Source organism: Barbus barbus (assembly GCF_936440315.1).
Source record: "Barbus barbus genome assembly, chromosome: 34".
Lineage (NCBI taxonomy): Eukaryota > Metazoa > Chordata > Actinopteri > Cypriniformes > Cyprinidae > Barbus > Barbus barbus.
In genome coordinates this window covers 23,568,434-23,586,701 of record NC_136762.1, presented here as the reverse complement: position 1 = coordinate 23,586,701, position 18,268 = coordinate 23,568,434, and the positions used below count along the sequence as shown (strand labels likewise).

At 38.8% G+C, this 18,268-nt stretch overlaps 1 protein-coding gene across 1 annotated transcript in view; it reads left to right on the top strand.

Annotated features, from left to right (window-relative positions):
* The window catches only part of LOC306854497 (ras and Rab interactor 2-like), a 33,971-nt gene that overhangs the window by 13,397 nt on the left and 2,306 nt on the right, over window positions 1-18,268 (top strand). Inside the window, exons 4-11 of the mRNA XM_079392584.1 lie at window positions 1,705-1,813; window positions 2,473-2,545; window positions 3,091-3,179; window positions 3,287-3,387; window positions 8,124-8,346; window positions 13,159-13,770; window positions 14,649-14,966; window positions 17,515-17,646. Coding sequence (XP_079248710.1) covers window positions 1,705-1,813; window positions 2,473-2,545; window positions 3,091-3,179; window positions 3,287-3,387; window positions 8,124-8,346; window positions 13,159-13,770; window positions 14,649-14,966; window positions 17,515-17,646 — 1,657 coding nt within the window. The remainder of the gene's footprint in view (window positions 1-1,704; window positions 1,814-2,472; window positions 2,546-3,090; window positions 3,180-3,286; window positions 3,388-8,123; window positions 8,347-13,158; window positions 13,771-14,648; window positions 14,967-17,514; window positions 17,647-18,268) is intronic.

The window sequence follows — 18,268 nt, the reverse complement described above, 5'->3', positions numbered from 1 at the left end:
GGCTCCTTTTGCTTTAATTACTCCCTCAATTCGGCGTGGCATGGAGGTGATCAGCCTGTGGCACTGCTGAGGTGGTATGGAAGCCCAGGTTGCTTTGATAGCGGCCTTCAGGTCATCTGCATTGTTGGGTCTGGTGTCTCTCATCTTCCTCTTGACAATACCACATAGATTCTCTATGGGGTTCAGGTCAGGCGAGTTTGCTGGCCAATCAAGCACAGTAACACCATGGTCATTGAACCAGCTTTAGGTACCTTTGACAGTGTGGGCAGGTGCCAAGTCCTGCTGGAAAATGAAATCAGCATCTCCATAAAGCTTGTCAGCAGAAGGAAGCATGAAGTGCTCTAAAATTTCCTGGTAGATGGCTGCATTGACTGTGGACTTCAGAAAACACAGTGGACCAACACCAGCAGATGACATGGCAGCCCAAATCATCACTGACTGTGGAAACTTCACACTGGACTTCAAGCAACATGGATTCTGTGCCTCTCCACTCTTCCTCCAGACTCTGGGGCCTTGATTTCCAAATTAAATGCATAATTTACTTTCATCTGAAAAGAGGACTTTGGACCATTGAGCAACAGTCCAGTTCTTTTTCTCCACAGCCCAGGTAAGATGTTTCTAACCTTGTTTCTGTTTCAGAAGTGGCTTGGTAGCCCTTTTCCTGAAGACGTCTGAGCGTAGTGACTCTTGATTCACTGACTCCAGTCCACTCCTTGTGAAGCTCTCACAAGTGTTTGAATCAGCTTTGCTTGACAGTATTCTCAAGCTTGCAGTCATCCCTGTTGCTTTGCACCTTTTCCTACCCAAATTCTTCCTTCCAGTCAACTTTGCATTTAATATGCTTTGATACAGCACTCTGTGAACAGCTACACCTTTCAGTAATGACCCTCTGTGACTTACCCTCTTTGTGGAGGGCGTCAATGTTCGTCTTCTGGATCATTGCCAAGTCAGCAGTCTTCTCCATTATTGTGGTTTCAAAGAACAAGAGATACTCGGAATTTATACTGTATGGATGGTCATTAATTGAAACTCAAATGCAAATATTCTAATGTTTTGAGATACTGATTTTTGACTTTCATCAGCTATAAGCTCTAATCATCAAAATTAAAACAAAAAACATTTGAAATATTTTACTTTACATGCAATGAATCTAAAATATATGAAAGTTTAACTTTTTGAAATAACTTACAAGAAAAAATGAACTTTTTCACGACATTCTAATTTATTGAGATGCACCTGTAGGCTTTCATATTTACACTCTATACAACTAGTGAGTGATGTCAACTATTAAAGGTCTCATTTCACTTCCTTTGTGGTCGTTGTAAAGGAGCAAAATGAAATGCGATTTTTATATTTAGAATTTGAATGAAAAGGTAGCTACTGTGTATATGTTAGAAGCTTATCCATAATAGGTTTTAATAAACTAAATAAATGCTAATAACTAAAGTAGTTTTCACGGTCATCTATATTTAAAATGTTTTTTTTTGGCACCTAACTTTTGTGTGCACGGACTTCCTCTTGTAAGAGTGTTTACCCACAAAGTGAGCATTTCCTTGAATTCAGTGGTTGTTGTATCGCTTATTCAAGTGAGTGCTTTTAGAAAAATATGACAATGATACATTATTCTCCATGATATTTTGATCCTCAGTGCTCTTCGCATAACAGCGAAATGACTTGAAGTTAAATAACTGTTCCTTTACACAGAGTTTCCTGGTGGTCCAAGACTCTTTGTCTCAAGACCAGCTTCTGTGTGTGTCTGTGGGGGACAGAGGGGAGCCGGTCAAAGAATTCGCTATCTTAACCACTGGAACAGGTACCAAAAAGTCTTTTCATCCTTGATTGCTGCTCAGATATGCTATACCCAAGTTTGCAATCACAAGTCAGAATTTAACATGAACTCAAGCATTTTTCATGATCAACATGTTCTCATGACATTGTCAACTCCTAAAAGATCAAATTATCTGAGCTATGCTGTCCACATTTTATAACTGCATACTATTACTGTCCAGTTGTTGTTTTTTGTCCTTTTTTAAGTTTATTTATTTAGATTTTTATGAGACGTGGGCAAGTTTCCTGACACATGAAAGAGCAACCTCAGAGCTTTTTTTTGTTTTTGTTTTTGCAAGGAAATGAATGAGCATAGGCATAGTCAGTCATAATGCAATTCTAAAGCATGCACGTTTTCTACATTTTCTGTTACAAACTGACATGGGAAGTGCAGTATGGGAATAGTCCATGCAATGTAGGCTACATGAGATGCTTGTGCAAGGTTCAGTGAACTCTTCTGCACAGTAGTTTGTTCTCTATTTGTGCATGCTGATAAAAGTCACATCCTGAACCCTACAGTCTTCCTATTTCCTCATTACATTTGTGTACTTTTGAAGTTCATGACTAGTCCAGTTTCTCTCTATTACTCATAGTGCTATAGTCTGACTTAGCGAGTTCTCTTGTCTTTTTGTTTTTCTTTCATAGGTCTTTGCTTGATGGCATCACACCTGGCTTTCCCTGATCTCTTTCAACTGCTGCACTTCTACACAGTGAGCAGGTGGGGATGAGTTATTTTTATCCAGCAGCTATTGATAAGGAAGCACGTCTGTTTATCTTGGTAACAGGATGTTATCACAGGAAACTTTGTGCACCCCTGTGTTAGATAGTGAATTATATTAAATCTTCTATGCATTGAAAAAAAAAAAAAAACTGCTAACCTGCAACGATTCCACGCATAAAAATGTTTTTTTTTGTATAAATTCATGTATATAGGTTGGCTCAATCATGTTAAATAATATTTTTTTAGATGTTTAATCTGTTTGTTTCCATTGCATTAAGCTTGTAATTTGGCACAAGATTAAACTTTTAATTGTTAAATTAAATAAATATTTGAAGCTTATTAAACCTAATTGAAAGTTTGTTTGTTGGTATAAAGGTTGTATTAAGGTTGGATCAGTGGTGTTAAATAATATTTATGTTTTTGCTTTATTAAAAATAGTTACTTTTGAAGTTACTTTGATCTGACGATATAAATAATGCTAAATCATTTAAATAATGTGTTTTTGTATTATCTGATATTTGCTACACATAATTTTCTCTCAGGGATGTTTTGCCTGTCTGTTTATTGGTTCCCTCATGGGTTTACACCCTTAAAAGTCTACCAGATCATCTTGTTCCTCTGCTTGGTCCAAGTTAGTACTTGCCCTGTCATTCACTAATATTCTCTGTACTACACTACAATTCTGCTCTTATGCAAATCAGACTCTGAATTCCAGTGATTTGTGTGTTTGACCTTTAGAGACCTGGCTGTGTCCCTCTTCAGATCCGCTGATTAGCAGTATGACTCCAGAAACACAAGACATAGCAGAAACGCCAGAAACAGTCATGTGCACTATACAGGTGAGACAGACCCTCCGAGTCAGAGATCTCTGCTATACTTCTTGTTTTCAATTTTATAATATTTGTTCAGTATTAAATATATATATATGTAACAGCATCATTCAGAACTGATTGTGCTTAGTAATTCTAATTTCAGAATTTTTAATTGGGGTATTACAAAAAGCAGACTACTGTACCTATAAAGATACTGGTTCTTGCCCATGTTTTGTTTTAAGTATTGAACTTGTTTTAGAGAAACTTACTAATCATTTGAGAAACATAATTGGTATCACTTTATCTTAGAGTGTTCTTGTTTAATGTTACATCTACTTTCTATAGAAACTATACCTTTAAAGTAAGTTCATGTTATCAATTTATATTATTTGTGTTATTATACTGTAACAAGGACGTCTCAAAATAAAGTGTAACCAAATATTTACACATCTTAGACTGTCTGGTTCACATGAATTTTAATGTGTATCATATAGATTATTCACTGAAAGATGATCATGTACCTGAGCTGCAACAACCCATTTCCAGGATTTTAGATAGAAACGTCAAGTTAGAAATTGGACGGAAATTATCAAACTTATTTGGATCAGCACCTGGCTTCTTGAGTACAGGAGTTATTAATGCAGTTTTGAATGTATAGGGAACAGTTCCAGAAATAAGAGAAGAATGAATGATAAATCAGTGATAAAAAGCGACAAAACTGACAGGCAAATTTTAACTAGTTGGGTTGGACATGGATCTAATTGGCAGGTGGTTGATTTAGATATCTGAATAACTGAAGTTATCTCATCTACTGTAGGAAGCTGAAAAATAGAGAGAATGGAGTTAAATGGCTGTGTAACACTAAAATGAGAAGAACTGACTAGATCTGAAACCAACAAAGACTGATGAATATTTTCTGTTTTTGCACTAAAGAAAGTCAGGAAGGCAATGCATAGTTCAACTGAGAACAAATGTGATGGCAGAGAATCTGGAGGCTTTAAAATATCATTCATCACAGAAAAAAAAGTTCTAGCATTACCTTCACTAGACGTGATCAAATTTGAGTAATAATCAGAATTAGCTGAATTTTCAAATGTTCAGCATACATCTGTTTGTGAACAACTAGTCTAGTGTTAATGTACAAGCGCTCCAAACGGCGACCTTGAGCTTTTAGCTTACGTAAATCAGGAGTGTACCAAGGAGCAGAATTACCAAAAGAAACAGATCTGGATTTCAGTGGTGCATGAATGTCAAGAAGTGACTGCAGCACATCATTATAGTGAAGTACCAGTTCATCTGTAGAATGGTCTTTATTGGAGAGGGTGACAAGTCCTTCCATAAATGCCGTTCAGTCATGACAACTCTCAGAGGGATTGGCATGGTTATGTACATGACAATGTTCATGTATTTTGGTCTTGGCGGAATAGATCTACTAAGTTTCTGCTGCGGCAGAGCAAGTACCGAGACTTGTGATCCACATGTACTATCTATGTGTCTCTGGGCTACCACGCCGACCGGCTTAACACTAGTGGCCTATGGCTATGTGAGCATTGGCTACCACACCGACCGGCTTAACGATAGTGGCCTACAACTATGTGTGCCTGGGCTACCACGCTGACTGGCTTAACTCTAATTAGACGCACACTATGTGTAATGTTAATTAACAAAATGGATATACGTTGCAATCTGATAGATAAGACCCCAGCATCCATCTGAGCAAATATCATAATTTAGTCATTTGATATCTGCTGTTACTTTCTACACGTCATCAGTCCCAGAGGCAGCGTTACAGCTCGTTAATTCATGTTCGTGCAATGATGAGGCGGACAAAGTTAGCCGATGCACGCCATTTACTCTCTGCTGTAGATAAAAGTTATCAGGGTTAGAGTGCACAAAACTCCTGGGTGGACTTACATGAATGAACTGAAATAAAAGCAGAACGTTCTTTCTCCGTTTTCTGAACTACACAGCAGCTATCGCACACATCACACGAGCACATTTCTCCAAACTACACTACCCATAATGCATTGCATTCAGGACTACATCAACCATAGGTGTAAGCAATAACTTTTAATTCCCTTCTTCCGCAACACTGTCATTGATATGACTGCAATAACTTCTGACGCTGTGTGCAGCTGAAATCAACCACACACTTATCACAATGAAAATCACGATGATACACAATGATAAGCGCGTGCTTCTGACGCTGCGTGCAGCTGAAATCAACCACACATTTATCACAATGAAACCTTAGAAATAGCGAACGTGAACATTGAGAATACCCCAATGCATATGGTGAACCCCAATTAAAATGCATACACAAGAATGCTTATTTTCATGTCTGTTACTAGGTGTGTCCTCAGAGCGATTACATGCTCTAAACTTCCTTTGCTCTAGCTTTATGCTAAATGCTGCTGCTAATATGCTTAATATTTCGCTGCTGCATATGAATCAAACTGCTAACATGACACTTAGTTTAAACTTGTTTATGGTTGCTCATTTTATAGTGATGTTACGTTCAACACTGAAGCTCCGAAGCTTGTATCAAAATAACAACACATTTCACATTGAAGCAGTGTATCGGAGCTTGATTCGTTTTGCAAAAAGCACATGATCTATGAAGTCCGAAGCTTCATTCACCTGAAAACCACGTGACTGCTTCAGTATCTGGTTTAAATGAAGCAAACCTCAGCGCCATTTCCTTTACATTATATGACATTATAATGTGTTAGCGTTACTTTTTTTAAATTGTAATTTATACATTAAGCTCAAATGAACTTTGCCCATTAAACAGGCTAAGGACTGAGGCAGAGTTAAATTAGACAGTTTAGATCATAGATTGAATTAATGAATTTATGTTTCATTTATTTTACTTATTTTAGTGGCAGTACACTGACACGAATGACCTTGACAATGACCATTATTTAAATACAATAAAATAAAGAATCATTTGTAGAACCAGATGTGAAACCAACATCTTTAATGGAACACAACCCTTTGGAAGTTGATATTCATTTTTATGACCAATAGATGGCCACAGCATGAGCCGTTTTGAAAAAGCTTTGAGTAATGAACCTTTTTCTAATACAATTGTGTTGAAAGCATCGCTGGTTCAGAACGCTTCACTTCGCCATCACTATCATTTTGTATTCAATTAGGCAGACCACGCGAATATACACAGCAATATGGATTAAAAGAGCATTCACTTATCTTAGATGTTGATTTCAGCTGTTCTGAAGTGTGCTGCCAAACTACTACAGCAAACAAATGCCGGGTATTTGAATATTGAGCAGTGAGCTCATCGGCTACTGATGCAGGAGAAAACCAATCAGCTGTGCCATGTGATAATGATGTCATTAGGTCAGATTGAGTTAGACCTATCGGACTGCACCATCTAGAGTTTCATGCCAGAACTCTTTATATATATCAATGTTCTTAATATTCCAGAATGAAACGGTACGAGGTTGATTACACTTGGACAACATTAAGCAGGCTTTAAAGGATACCAGCAAATGATCAGAAAAGGATAAATCAGAAGCCGTGCAACTAGTAGTACCAAAAAATCCCTTTGTGTAAGCATTACTTTCATGATCAACATGTATATTAAAATCTCCAACCACAATCACAGGGGATAGAGAACAAATGAAAGTTAAAAAGGTAGAAAAGTCTTGATGATCTTCGGTGGATGGTAAACATGAACAAGTACAGTCGGAACTGGACCATTAATCTGTACAACCATAGACTCAAATGAAGTGAATTCAGCCAGTCGGCCTTCCACTTCTGTTTGAAATGACTGCAAGACCTCCGCCGTGACCTGACGCGTGGGGCTTACAGATGTAAACATATCCCGGAGGGGTAGACTGATTAAGATGTGCAAAGTCATCTTTAAGCTGCCAAGTCTCAGTTAAACAAAAAAAGTGAATAAATGTGAATATTTGCGAATAAAGCACCATTTTCATCCAGTGAGTTGAAGAGAACAAAATCTTCACTTCCTGATTAACTTGCGCTAAATATCACAAAGAAAATTTTATTTGCTGCAGTAAGTAATAATAATTCTAGTATACAATAAATTACGCGCTTTAGAGCATGCAGGTGATACACGGTCGTGTTATCTTATTTTCAGAGCCTGCTGTTTGGGAAAACAGTTCTGGGAGTTAATTATAACGAAGCACTTTGGCGAGACTTTGCTCAAGCATTTTAGAATGACAAAACTAGCATTTTAGATGCTATGCAATGAGATCAGTCTATTGGTTGGACATATCACAAAGTCATATGTCTTTTTTGATGCACATTAAGGAAGTTTATGTGCATGTTTTCTTACCGGATAAGAAATGTATTCTACTTAGTTGAGTGCAGAAGTTTTTATGCACATTTTTTGAATTTATGCCCATCTTTCCTTTTCCATCCAGCCTTTTTTACGCGATATCCCAAAATGCACATAAAAATAGGTGGATGGAAACAGCTACTGACAATAAGTTATCAAAAGGTTGTAATCCGCCAAATCAGTTTGTAGGCAAAAAAACTTTGTTTGGATGTGGTCTACAATGACTTGTTGAACTTATTGGACTTTAATTTATTTAATTTGTCCAAACATTAATTTATGGTGCTTTTTAATGTAAGAAAATCCCCAAACCTGTATAGCAAGGTTTTTGAAATGTATCACCGTAACTAATGTATCTATTAGGATTCTAATCTTTTATTATTTGCGACTATATTCTATGTGTGGGAGGCAAGACCTTGAAATTATTTCTGCTTGTTGGTAGGTTACAGCTGCCAGTGGTGCCATGTGCTTCATCAATCCCTTGTACCTTCAAGAGCATGGTGATGATTGGCTTACTCATTCTTCAGCCAGCACAGTCAGTCTTCCAATGAACTTGAGGCGAGAGAAGCGGTTAAGTACCACGAGAGCATGGGCAGGGAGAGGACTCAAACAGAGGTCATCTACACTATCCGACGACAACTCTAGCAGCTTTGACCATGACAGAGGTAGTGGCTGTCTTTTATTTCTGTCAGCTATCTTTTACTTCTATACTTTAAGGGATAGTCGTGGCCTAATGGATAGAGAGTTGGACTTGTAACCTGAAGGTTGTGGGTTCGAGTCTCAGGTCCGGCAGGGATTGTAGGTGGGGGGAGTGAATAACCAACACTCTCCACCCTCAATACCACGACTGAGACCCTTGAGCAAGGCACCGAACCCCCAACTGCCCCCGGGCGCCACAGCATTGGCTGCCCACTGCTCCGGGTGTATGTTCACTACTGTGTGTACACTTGGATGGGTTAAATGCAGAGTACAAATTCCGAGTATGGGTCACTATACTTGGCCACACACCGCTCCCCCTTTCCTTTCAGTTTTATTTTCAGTTTTCTAATCTTTTCATGTTTGTCATTTTTATAAACTTTTATTTTTTAGTTTAAATATTTCTATTTAGCTTTAATTTATTTCAATTTTTGTTTTGGTAATTGTATTACTGCAACTTAAAACTTATTTTATTTAAGTTTGTTTCCAAGGCACATTCCTATAATTTAAGTTTTTGAAATTTAATGTGAGACACTACAAACAACAACACTGTTTTTGAATCTATTTTTGAAAAATCTTGTGCATCTGTCACATATCTTTAAAGCCTGTTTGCTCAGAATGCTATTTTTCTCCTGCACTGACCCAAAAATCTCCACTTTAGTAGCACTTGTATGTTGGTAGTATTTTCTTATTTGTGGAGTGAAAAAAGAAAGAAAAAATACATATAAAATGCCCCATCTGTAGAAACCTTTAACTCTAATACCCCAGGTTTAAAAAAATTAACTTCCATAATATACTTAAAGTGCTCTATTTTTACACACTAATTTTGTACTTAATATACTAAAAATTATACTTTTGTACTTCTTAAGATCAACTAAGTGTACTCAACTTTGCTATTTTGGGACACCACGAATATGAACCAAATTTGTGCTTTCTCAATTCAAGTCACCTTTATTTATATAGCGCTTTTAACAATACAGATTGTGTCAAAGCAACTTTCCAATGTCAAAATAGGAAAATAGTGTGTCAATAATGTAAAATGACAAGATTAAACTCTCAATTTTCAGCTAAAGGCATTTCATTATTGAATTCAACGATGTCATCGTCCAGCTCAGTTCAGTTTAAACAGTATCTGTGCAATCAAGTCGAAGATATCGCTGGAAATTAAGTGTCCCCAACTAAGCAAGCCATTGGCGACAGCGGCAAGGAACCAAAACTCCATCGTGACAGAATGGAGAAAAAAACCTTGGGAGACACCAGGCTCAGTCGGGGGGCCAGTTCTCCTCTGGCCAAACAAACCAGCAGTTTGTTCCAACTGCAGCACAGTCAGATTGTGTAAAGGACTCATCTGGTTCCTGAGGTCTTGTCCCGATGGCCATCTAGGTGACAAGGTCTTCACTGCGGATCTGTCTCTGGGGCTCATCTAGGTGTCCTGATCTCCGCTGACATTCAGGGCTGTAGAGGTCGTCTCTAGGTGCTGATCCACCATTTGATCTGGATACAGTCTGGATCAGGTGGCTACGGTGACCTCGGAATAAGAAAGAAACAGACTAATATTAGAGTAGATGCCATTCGTTTTACGATGTAACAAGTACATCGGGTGTTATGGGATGTGTTCCCGGTTCTGGTTGACCTAATTAATGCAGCCTAACAATCCTTTAACGGATTTGAATATTAGAAGCGTATTAGTGCGTTATGTACACCAGGTTAAAGAGATGCATGGGTCTTTAATCTAGATTTAAACTGACAGAGTGTGTCTGCCTCCCGAACAGTGTTAGGTAGATTGTTCCAGAGTTTGGGCGCTAAATAAGAAAAGGATCTGTCGCTGATTGATTTAGTTGATTTTGATATTATAGTTATTATCAAATGGCCAGAGTTTTGAGAACGTAATGGACGTGGAGGACTATAATGCGATAAGAGCTTGCTCAAGTATTGAGGAGCTAAACCATTCAAGGCTTTATAAGTAATTAACAAGATTTTAAAATCTATACAATGTTTAATAGGGAGCCAGTGCAGTGTTGACAGAACCGGGCTAATGTGGTCATACTTCCTGGTTCTAGTAAGAACTCTAGCTGCTGCATTTTGAACCAGCTGGAGTTTGTTTATTAAGCGTGCAGAACAACCACCCAATAAAGCATTACAATAAACTAACCTTGAGGTCATACATGCATGAATTAACATTTATGCATTTGACTTTGATAGCATAGGTCTCAATTTAGATATATTTTTAAGATGAAAAAATGCAGTTTTACAAATGCCAGAAACATGACTGTCAAAGGAAAGATTGCTATCAAATAGCACATCTAGGTTCCTAACTGATGACAAAGAATTTACAGAGCAGCAGTCAAGTGTTAGGCAGTGTTCTAAGTTATTACATGTGGTGGTTTTAGGTCCGATAATTAACACTTCTGTTTTTTCAGAATTTATCCAGTTTTTTATATCGACTATGCATTCCATTAGTTTGTCGATTTGGTGTGTTTCGCCGGGCCGCGAAGAAATATGGAGCTGAGTATCATCAGCATAACAGTGAAAGCTAATAATTGAAAGGATCTATGACTTCTGGAAGCACCTCTTTTAGTAGTTTAGATGGAATAGGGTCTAACATACATGTTGTTGGTTTAGATGATTTAACAAGTTTATACAATTCTTCCTCTCCTATAGTAGAGAATGAGTGGAATTGTTCCTCAGGGGATCTATATCTGATGCGATACTGTAGCTGACGACTGCATGGTTACAATTGTATCTCTAATAGTATCTATCTTGGACGTAAAATAGTTCATAAAGTCATTACTGCTGTGCTGTTGGGAAATATCAACACCTGCTGATACTTTATTTTTTGTTAATTTAGCCACTGTATTGAATAAATACCTGGGGTTATGTTTGTTTTCTTCTAAAAGATGAAAAGTAATCAGATCTAGCAGTTTTTAATGCTTTTCTGTAGGATAGGGTACTTTCCTGCCAAGCAATATGAAATACCTCTAGTTTTGTTTTCATCCAGCTGCGCTCCATTTTCCGGGCTGCTCTCTTTAGGGTGCGAGTGTGCTCATTATACCACAGTGTTGGACTCTTTTCCTTAATCTTCCTTAAGCGTGAAGGAGCAGCTGTATCTAAAGTGCTAGAAAAGTGAGAGTCAATAGTTTCTGTTACATCATCACGTTTTTCTGCGCTGTTGGATATGCTGAGGAATTGAGATAAATCAGAAAGATTATTTACAAAGCAGTCTTTTGTGCTAGAAGTGATGATTCTACCATACTTGTAACAAGGAGCAGAATTTACCATTTTTGCTATATAGAGTTTACACAAGACTAGATAATGATCTGAGATATCATCACTTTGCTGCAGAATTTCAATACCATTAACATCAACTCAATGTGACAATATTAAATCTAGAGTATTATTTCGACAATGAGTAGGTCCTGAGACATGTTGTCTAACCCCAATAGAGTTCAGAATGTCTATGAATGCTGATCCTGATGCATCTTTTTCATTATCAACGTGGATATTAAAATCGCCAACGATGAAGACTTTATCTGCAGCCAGCACTAACTCTGATAGAAAATCAGCAAATTCTTTAATATAGTCTGAATGGAAGCGGTTCATTTTTATAACAGTAATCTTGGGGGGTAGACTCGTTTCAAATAATGTATTCATCTGGTTTTAGCCAGGTTTCTGTCAAACAGAGCACATCTAGGTTATGATCATATCATTTACAAAAAGCGCTTTCGTAGAAAGAGACCTGATAGTCAGTAAGCCAAGCTTTATCATTTGTTTCTCTGTATTATATACATTTTTTATTTGTTGAACGTCAATTAAATTGTTACTCTTAAACTGGTTTGGACGTTTTTTTGTATTTTCTAGTTCGGGGAACAGACACAGTCTCTATAGTGTGATATCTAGGTGAAAGAGTCTCTATGTGCTGAAAATTAGCTAACTTCTGTGACGTGAGGCGGCTAGCAGATGGTCGGTTTAGCCAGTCTGTCTGCTTCCTGACCCGGGCCCCAGTTAGTCAAGTACGAACTCTTAAGACTATGTGCCATATTTCTAGAGAGAAGAGCAGCACCACTGCAGTAGGAATGAAGGTCTGCCTCAAAATCTCGTCCAATTGTCTATAAAACCTATGTTATTCTGCGGGCACCACTTAGACATCCAGCCATTGAGTGACGACAGTCTGCTATGAATCTCATCACCCCGGTAAGCAGGGAGGGGACCAGAGCATATTACATTGTCTGACATCGTATTTGCAATCTATCTCTGTTTTTAAAAAAGTTATTTAGTTACCACTTGTAGTCATGGTGTCCCAAAATAGCACAGTTGAGTACACTTAGTTGAACTTAAGTTTATCTTAAGAAGTACTAAAGTATAATTTTTAGCATATTAAGTACATAATTAGTGCACAAAAAAAGAGCACTTTAAGTACATTATGGAAGTGTAGTTTTTTAATCTGGGATGTCAACAAAATAAAACAAGAATTTTGAACCTGGCTTCATCGAATGTTCAGATTTTTTTGCAATTTAATGCATATTTAATTATATATGTATAAATATATGTTCTTAATGTAATCAATCAACTGGAGATTTTTTTTTACCCCATTCGCCTGCGGTGTCTTGCTTTAAGTTTTTCATTAAATATTTATATTTTAAATCATTTTAGTTAAGAATAATAACATTGATTTCAAGTAGCCAACATGTAATATTTATGTACAGCATCAGGATCTTTTGATAAAAAGTCAGATCTCAGTTAGATAGTGTTTTGTGGGTTAATGTCTTTGTTTCTTCTTGAAGGATCATTTGAGAAGAATCCAGACTCTCCAGCTACCCCAGGTGGAGTTGTGCTTCGAAGGGCGAGTGGCGCCAGCAAGGAAGACTCCATAAAAAGAGCAAGTGTTGACTCCATTCAAAGCCCTCTCCCTCAGTCACCACACCGTGTGTCGTGGATAGAAGACAAGATATGGCTGAACTCGTCACTTCCTTCCTCTCTGCTTCAACCGCCCGGCTTAGAGCTGGACTCGCTGTCAGTCAGCAGTATAGAGGAGGAGTCTGAACCAGCTTTAAGCCCCTCCCCATCCCTGCCTTCTCCCCGCTTCCATCTGGCAGATAAGATGAAGAACCGCCTCTCTGCCGTGGGTCAGGCTCTAGGTGGACTTGTTTCGCCACAGCGAAGACTGAGTAAACGTGTTCAGGAGATGGCGGAACGGAGGGGTGGGGCTTTTGCAGAGGCTGTCAGGGGATTTGTTGAGCAAACTCTTGCAAGCAGGGTCAGTCCTGGAGTGACCTGCACTGAGATGCTGCAGGAAGTGCGTTTGTCTCTCACTGCTCTGAAGGAAGCCCTATTTGATTGTCCAGAGATCCAAAGCATCACAGACAGTGCCGGAGACACTCCGGATTTTGAGCTGGGTATGACCTGTAGATGTGTTGGGGATAACATTATAGGCGCATTATAAAATAACAGCTTATCAGTTTATCTGTATTATTTAATCAACAAATACAATTAAATTACAACTGAATCTTTGATCCCCATAGGGAGGCCTACACAGTGAACTTTCTCTGGTCACAGGCTTTCTCTGGTCACACTTAGTAAGAGTGGTAATACTTTAGTATAGGGACCAATTTTCACTATTAAATAGTTGCTTATTAACATGCCTATTTATAATATATTGGCTGTTTATTAGTACATATAAAGCATATATTCTGCATGACCATATTCTACATCCCTAATCTACCTAATTAACTATTAATAAGCAGCAAATTAAAAGTTTATTGAGGCAAAAGTCCTAGTTAATGGTTTGTTCATGGTGAGAATTGGACCTTAGAATAAAGTGTGAGTTTTGCTAGTATATTAGTTATTTTGAAGGAGAGTACAGTGAAATTTAATGGAAAATAATAGAGCCATGCAGTTTAATTAACAAGTAAGTGAACACACTGAATTCAGCTATTCAAGTTTCATTTTGCTGAGTTACAAAATGTTCTACATCAGAACACAATTCATAATGCATTATACATTTCACAGCTGCATCTGTTTTTTATATTTGCATGTCTGGAATTACAAAAAAAAAGCAAAAGCTGCAAACTGAACCATTCTTGAGAAGAAAGTGTGTCCTTAAAGAACAAACTAAATCTGATGTTATGTGGTTAACAATAGAAAACATGTTTGGTCATGATGATACAGTTCATAGCACAAAACTTTCTAGCAAGAATTCCATACAGTAGCAATTTTTATTTGCCTCTACTAAAACCAAATTTATTCACAAATCTGTTTTTCTCTCTGCCCTTAGATGCTATGCTGGAGCTTGCCTTACATAAAGTAGCTCTGAAGCCAGTTTACTCTCACCTTTATGTATGTCTAAAGACAGCGCACAGGGATGATGGCACTCTGCAGCGTTTAGAGGCCAACAAGAGCACCCTGGAGAACCGCAGCCTGGAGGAGCTGGAGGGCGCAGCGGGGGCCGGGGTACCTGATTCCAGCATAATGGAAAAGATCCAGCAACGCTGGACCACAATGCATGAGGCCTATTCACCCAGTAAAAAAGTTGACTCTCTGCTCAAAGTCTGCAAGAATATCTACCATAGTATGAATGCTAATGCCAAGCCTGGTGAGTGAAGTAGTACTGTAGAGACATAAGTGAAGTGAAGTGAAGTGACATTCATTCAGCCAAGTATGGTGACCCATACTCGGAATTCGTGCTCTGCATTTAACCCATCCAACGTGCACACACACAGCAGTGAACACACACACACACACACCGTGAACACACACCCGCAGCAGTGGGCAGCCATTTATGCTGCAGCGCCCGGGGAGCAGTTGGGGGTTCGGTGCCTTGCTCAAGGGCACCTCAGTCGTGGTATTGAGGGTGGAGAGAGCGCTGGACATTCACTCCCCCCACCTACAATTCCTGCCGGCCCGAGACTCGAACCCGCAACCTTCGGATTACAAGCCATGCTGCGGCGCCCGGGAAGCAATTGGGGGTTCGGTGCCTTGCTCAAGGGCACCTCAGTCGTGGTATTGAGGGTATTAAAACATACTGTATTAAAACATACTATTGCTGCACAAATAGCATATAAAATAACCCGTAGTACAGGGGTCGGCAAGTAAGTTTGGCATTGGGCCAAAAACAAATTTTGCCACTAGATGGCGGGCCAGAACATAGTCAAAAGATAATTTAAGAAACTAATTGATAAAAAATGCAACTAGAATTGCCTGACACAGATTGTTACAGTGTCTTTTGTAAGTGGTAGTGAGCTGTTAATCTGTGTTAAATCCTGTAGTAGGACAGTCATTAACAAAAAGCCACATGTGGCAGTGTCCGGCAGAGTAGGCTATGTGAGCAGAGTGGAGCGTTAACAATTTCCCCTCCGCGCTTCGAGCATTTAATAATCACTCCGCTCCGGGTTCACCATTTCCCTCTCCACTCCGCGCTCACTGATATCAGAAACACCGCTCCGCATCTAAATTATTTCAGTATGTTTGAAATATCACAGTTCTGTTCATAACGTATATTTAAAAATAAATAAAATAACAGGAGCGTTTCAAAGTGGAACACTAGTGTGCAAACTTTTTTCCTACCACATGACAAGCTAATAACATGGTTGTCAGCATTAAAAGGTATAACTGCTGCTTTTTGTGTTGCAAATTTAGTTTGTGATGAAAATAACTACGTTTTCGTCAGTTATTTTACCTACGGATCGATGTATTTCTTACAGATTTCTGCTCATTCGGAATCGGATACAGATGAAGTAACACTGTAAGATAACATTTGTTTGAATGCATTATTGAGAGAGCGATTGCGTGTGAATAAGTGTTGTAGTAGTAGCTACTTGTTTATATCATGCTTCAGCTGAAAATATTCAGTATCTAGAAAGAACAAATTCCTTGTGAACTATCATAGCCTTCACATTCTTTCTGATTTGAGGGATCCTTCTCTATCAAGCTAGCAAAATATGTTTAACGTGAATTCTTGCTAAATATGCAGTTATATTATGGGCTGTTGCCAAGAATTGTACTCGGGATGGAGCGGTGGTGGAGAGCGAGTGAAAACCACGACGCTCCGACTTTTTAAAAATCCGCTCCTCGCTCCTGTCAAAATCACACCGCTCCACTCCGCGTTCTGCTCCGCTCACGTACTCTGATTGCGAGGAACCGTTGCTGTCATGACAGATCTATTTCAGAACCAGCTGCTATCAAAATAATCTGGCTGCGGGCGCGGGCCAGATATTATTTTTGGTGGGCCGGTTTTGGTCCGCGGGCCGCCTGTTGCCGACCACTGCCGTAGCAGATCTATACAGGTGGAGCTGGGGAAGGTGGAGGGTTTCAGAGGAACTCTGAAAGCGCTGAAAATGCTCAAGTGAATCCTACCAGCCATTTGAATGTAAATCCGCAAGCTCATTGGCTGCATACGCAAACGTGAACCAATCAGTTTGTGCCAAGTTGTTTAACTCTATGAATATCAACAGTTACGTTAACAACCCATGAGCCTGCGCCATCTTGAGTTTCATGAAAGAACTAGACATTAATCCAGTGAGACTTTTGTAATGTTTTGACAGCGTCTCCAAGATGCTTCAAGAAACCTGCCTGCAAAGCTACAGTACTGTTTAAAGTTTTAGGTACTTGTGGAAAAATGCTGTAAAATGAGGATGCTGTCAAAAATAATGTCACAAATAGATTTTCTTTATCAATACTTCTATTAACTAAATTAAATCAATATCATTTGGTGTGACCATCCTTTGCGTTTAAAACAGCTTTTGCCCTCGGTGCACTTGAGCATAGTTTCTCAGGGAGCTTTGCAGGCAGGTTTCTTGAAGCATCTTGGAGACATTGCCTCAGTTCTTCTAGATTTAGTCTGTCTCAGTTTGTTCTGTTTCTTCATATCATTCCAGACAGACTGGATGATGATCAGATCAGATATCTGTGGGGAGCACTGGCTGTTTCCTACTGACACACTACAGCAAAAGATAGAAATAACTGACTTGAAGCCATTTCTTAGCTGGTGAAAATACTAGTGTTCTGATAATTTTGGCCATACAGAGATTTGTCCTGTACAGAATAACCAGCAGTTCAGAACATATGCCCATAGAGCCATTTTTAAGAACTTAAAACATCTAAAAACCTCTGTCATTAAGGTGTAGATTTATGTTTCATGCTAGGTACGGTCTTTGGGGCAGATGACTTCCTGCCGTGCCTGACATGGGTGTTGCTGCGTAGTGATGTAGCTACACTTCAGGTTGACACTGAATACATGATGGAGCTGCTAGACCCCATGCAACTACAAGGAGAGGGTAGGGGGTACACACACATTCACACCCATAAACATGAAGTATTTGCTGTACTAGTTTATATGCAGTGACATTTGTAAGTAATGCATTGGTAAGGCAAACACTGTCATGCTTTAAAAGCAATGCTCAGTCCAGCATGTCAGCTTCTGGCTCAATGACAGTATGTCTGGACCAAGAAAGTACAGAGATGAAGAAGAAGAAGAAGAAGAAGAAGTTTTATTTATATAGCGCCTTTCCATTGCTCAAGGTCGCTTTACATAGAGCTATAAAAAGCATTTACATACCCAAAAGACAATACAAACATATACAAAATAAAGCCACATTATCCAAAATGCAAATTAAACAGGTACGTTTTTAGCTGAGACTTGAAGGTAGATAAAGAAGATAAGTTCCGAAGTGTAAGGGGTAGTGAATTCCATAATTTCGGAGCGTTGACACTGAATGACCTACCACCTACAGTGGACAGCCGATAACGAGGAATAGACAAAAAACCAAGCTCAGATGATCTGAGGGGCCGGAGTGGAGAGTAGGAGTACAGTAGGTCAGACAGATATGGAGGTGCAAGACCGTTTAATGCCTTAAATGTGAGAAGTAATATCTTAAAATGTTTACGAGATGCCACAGG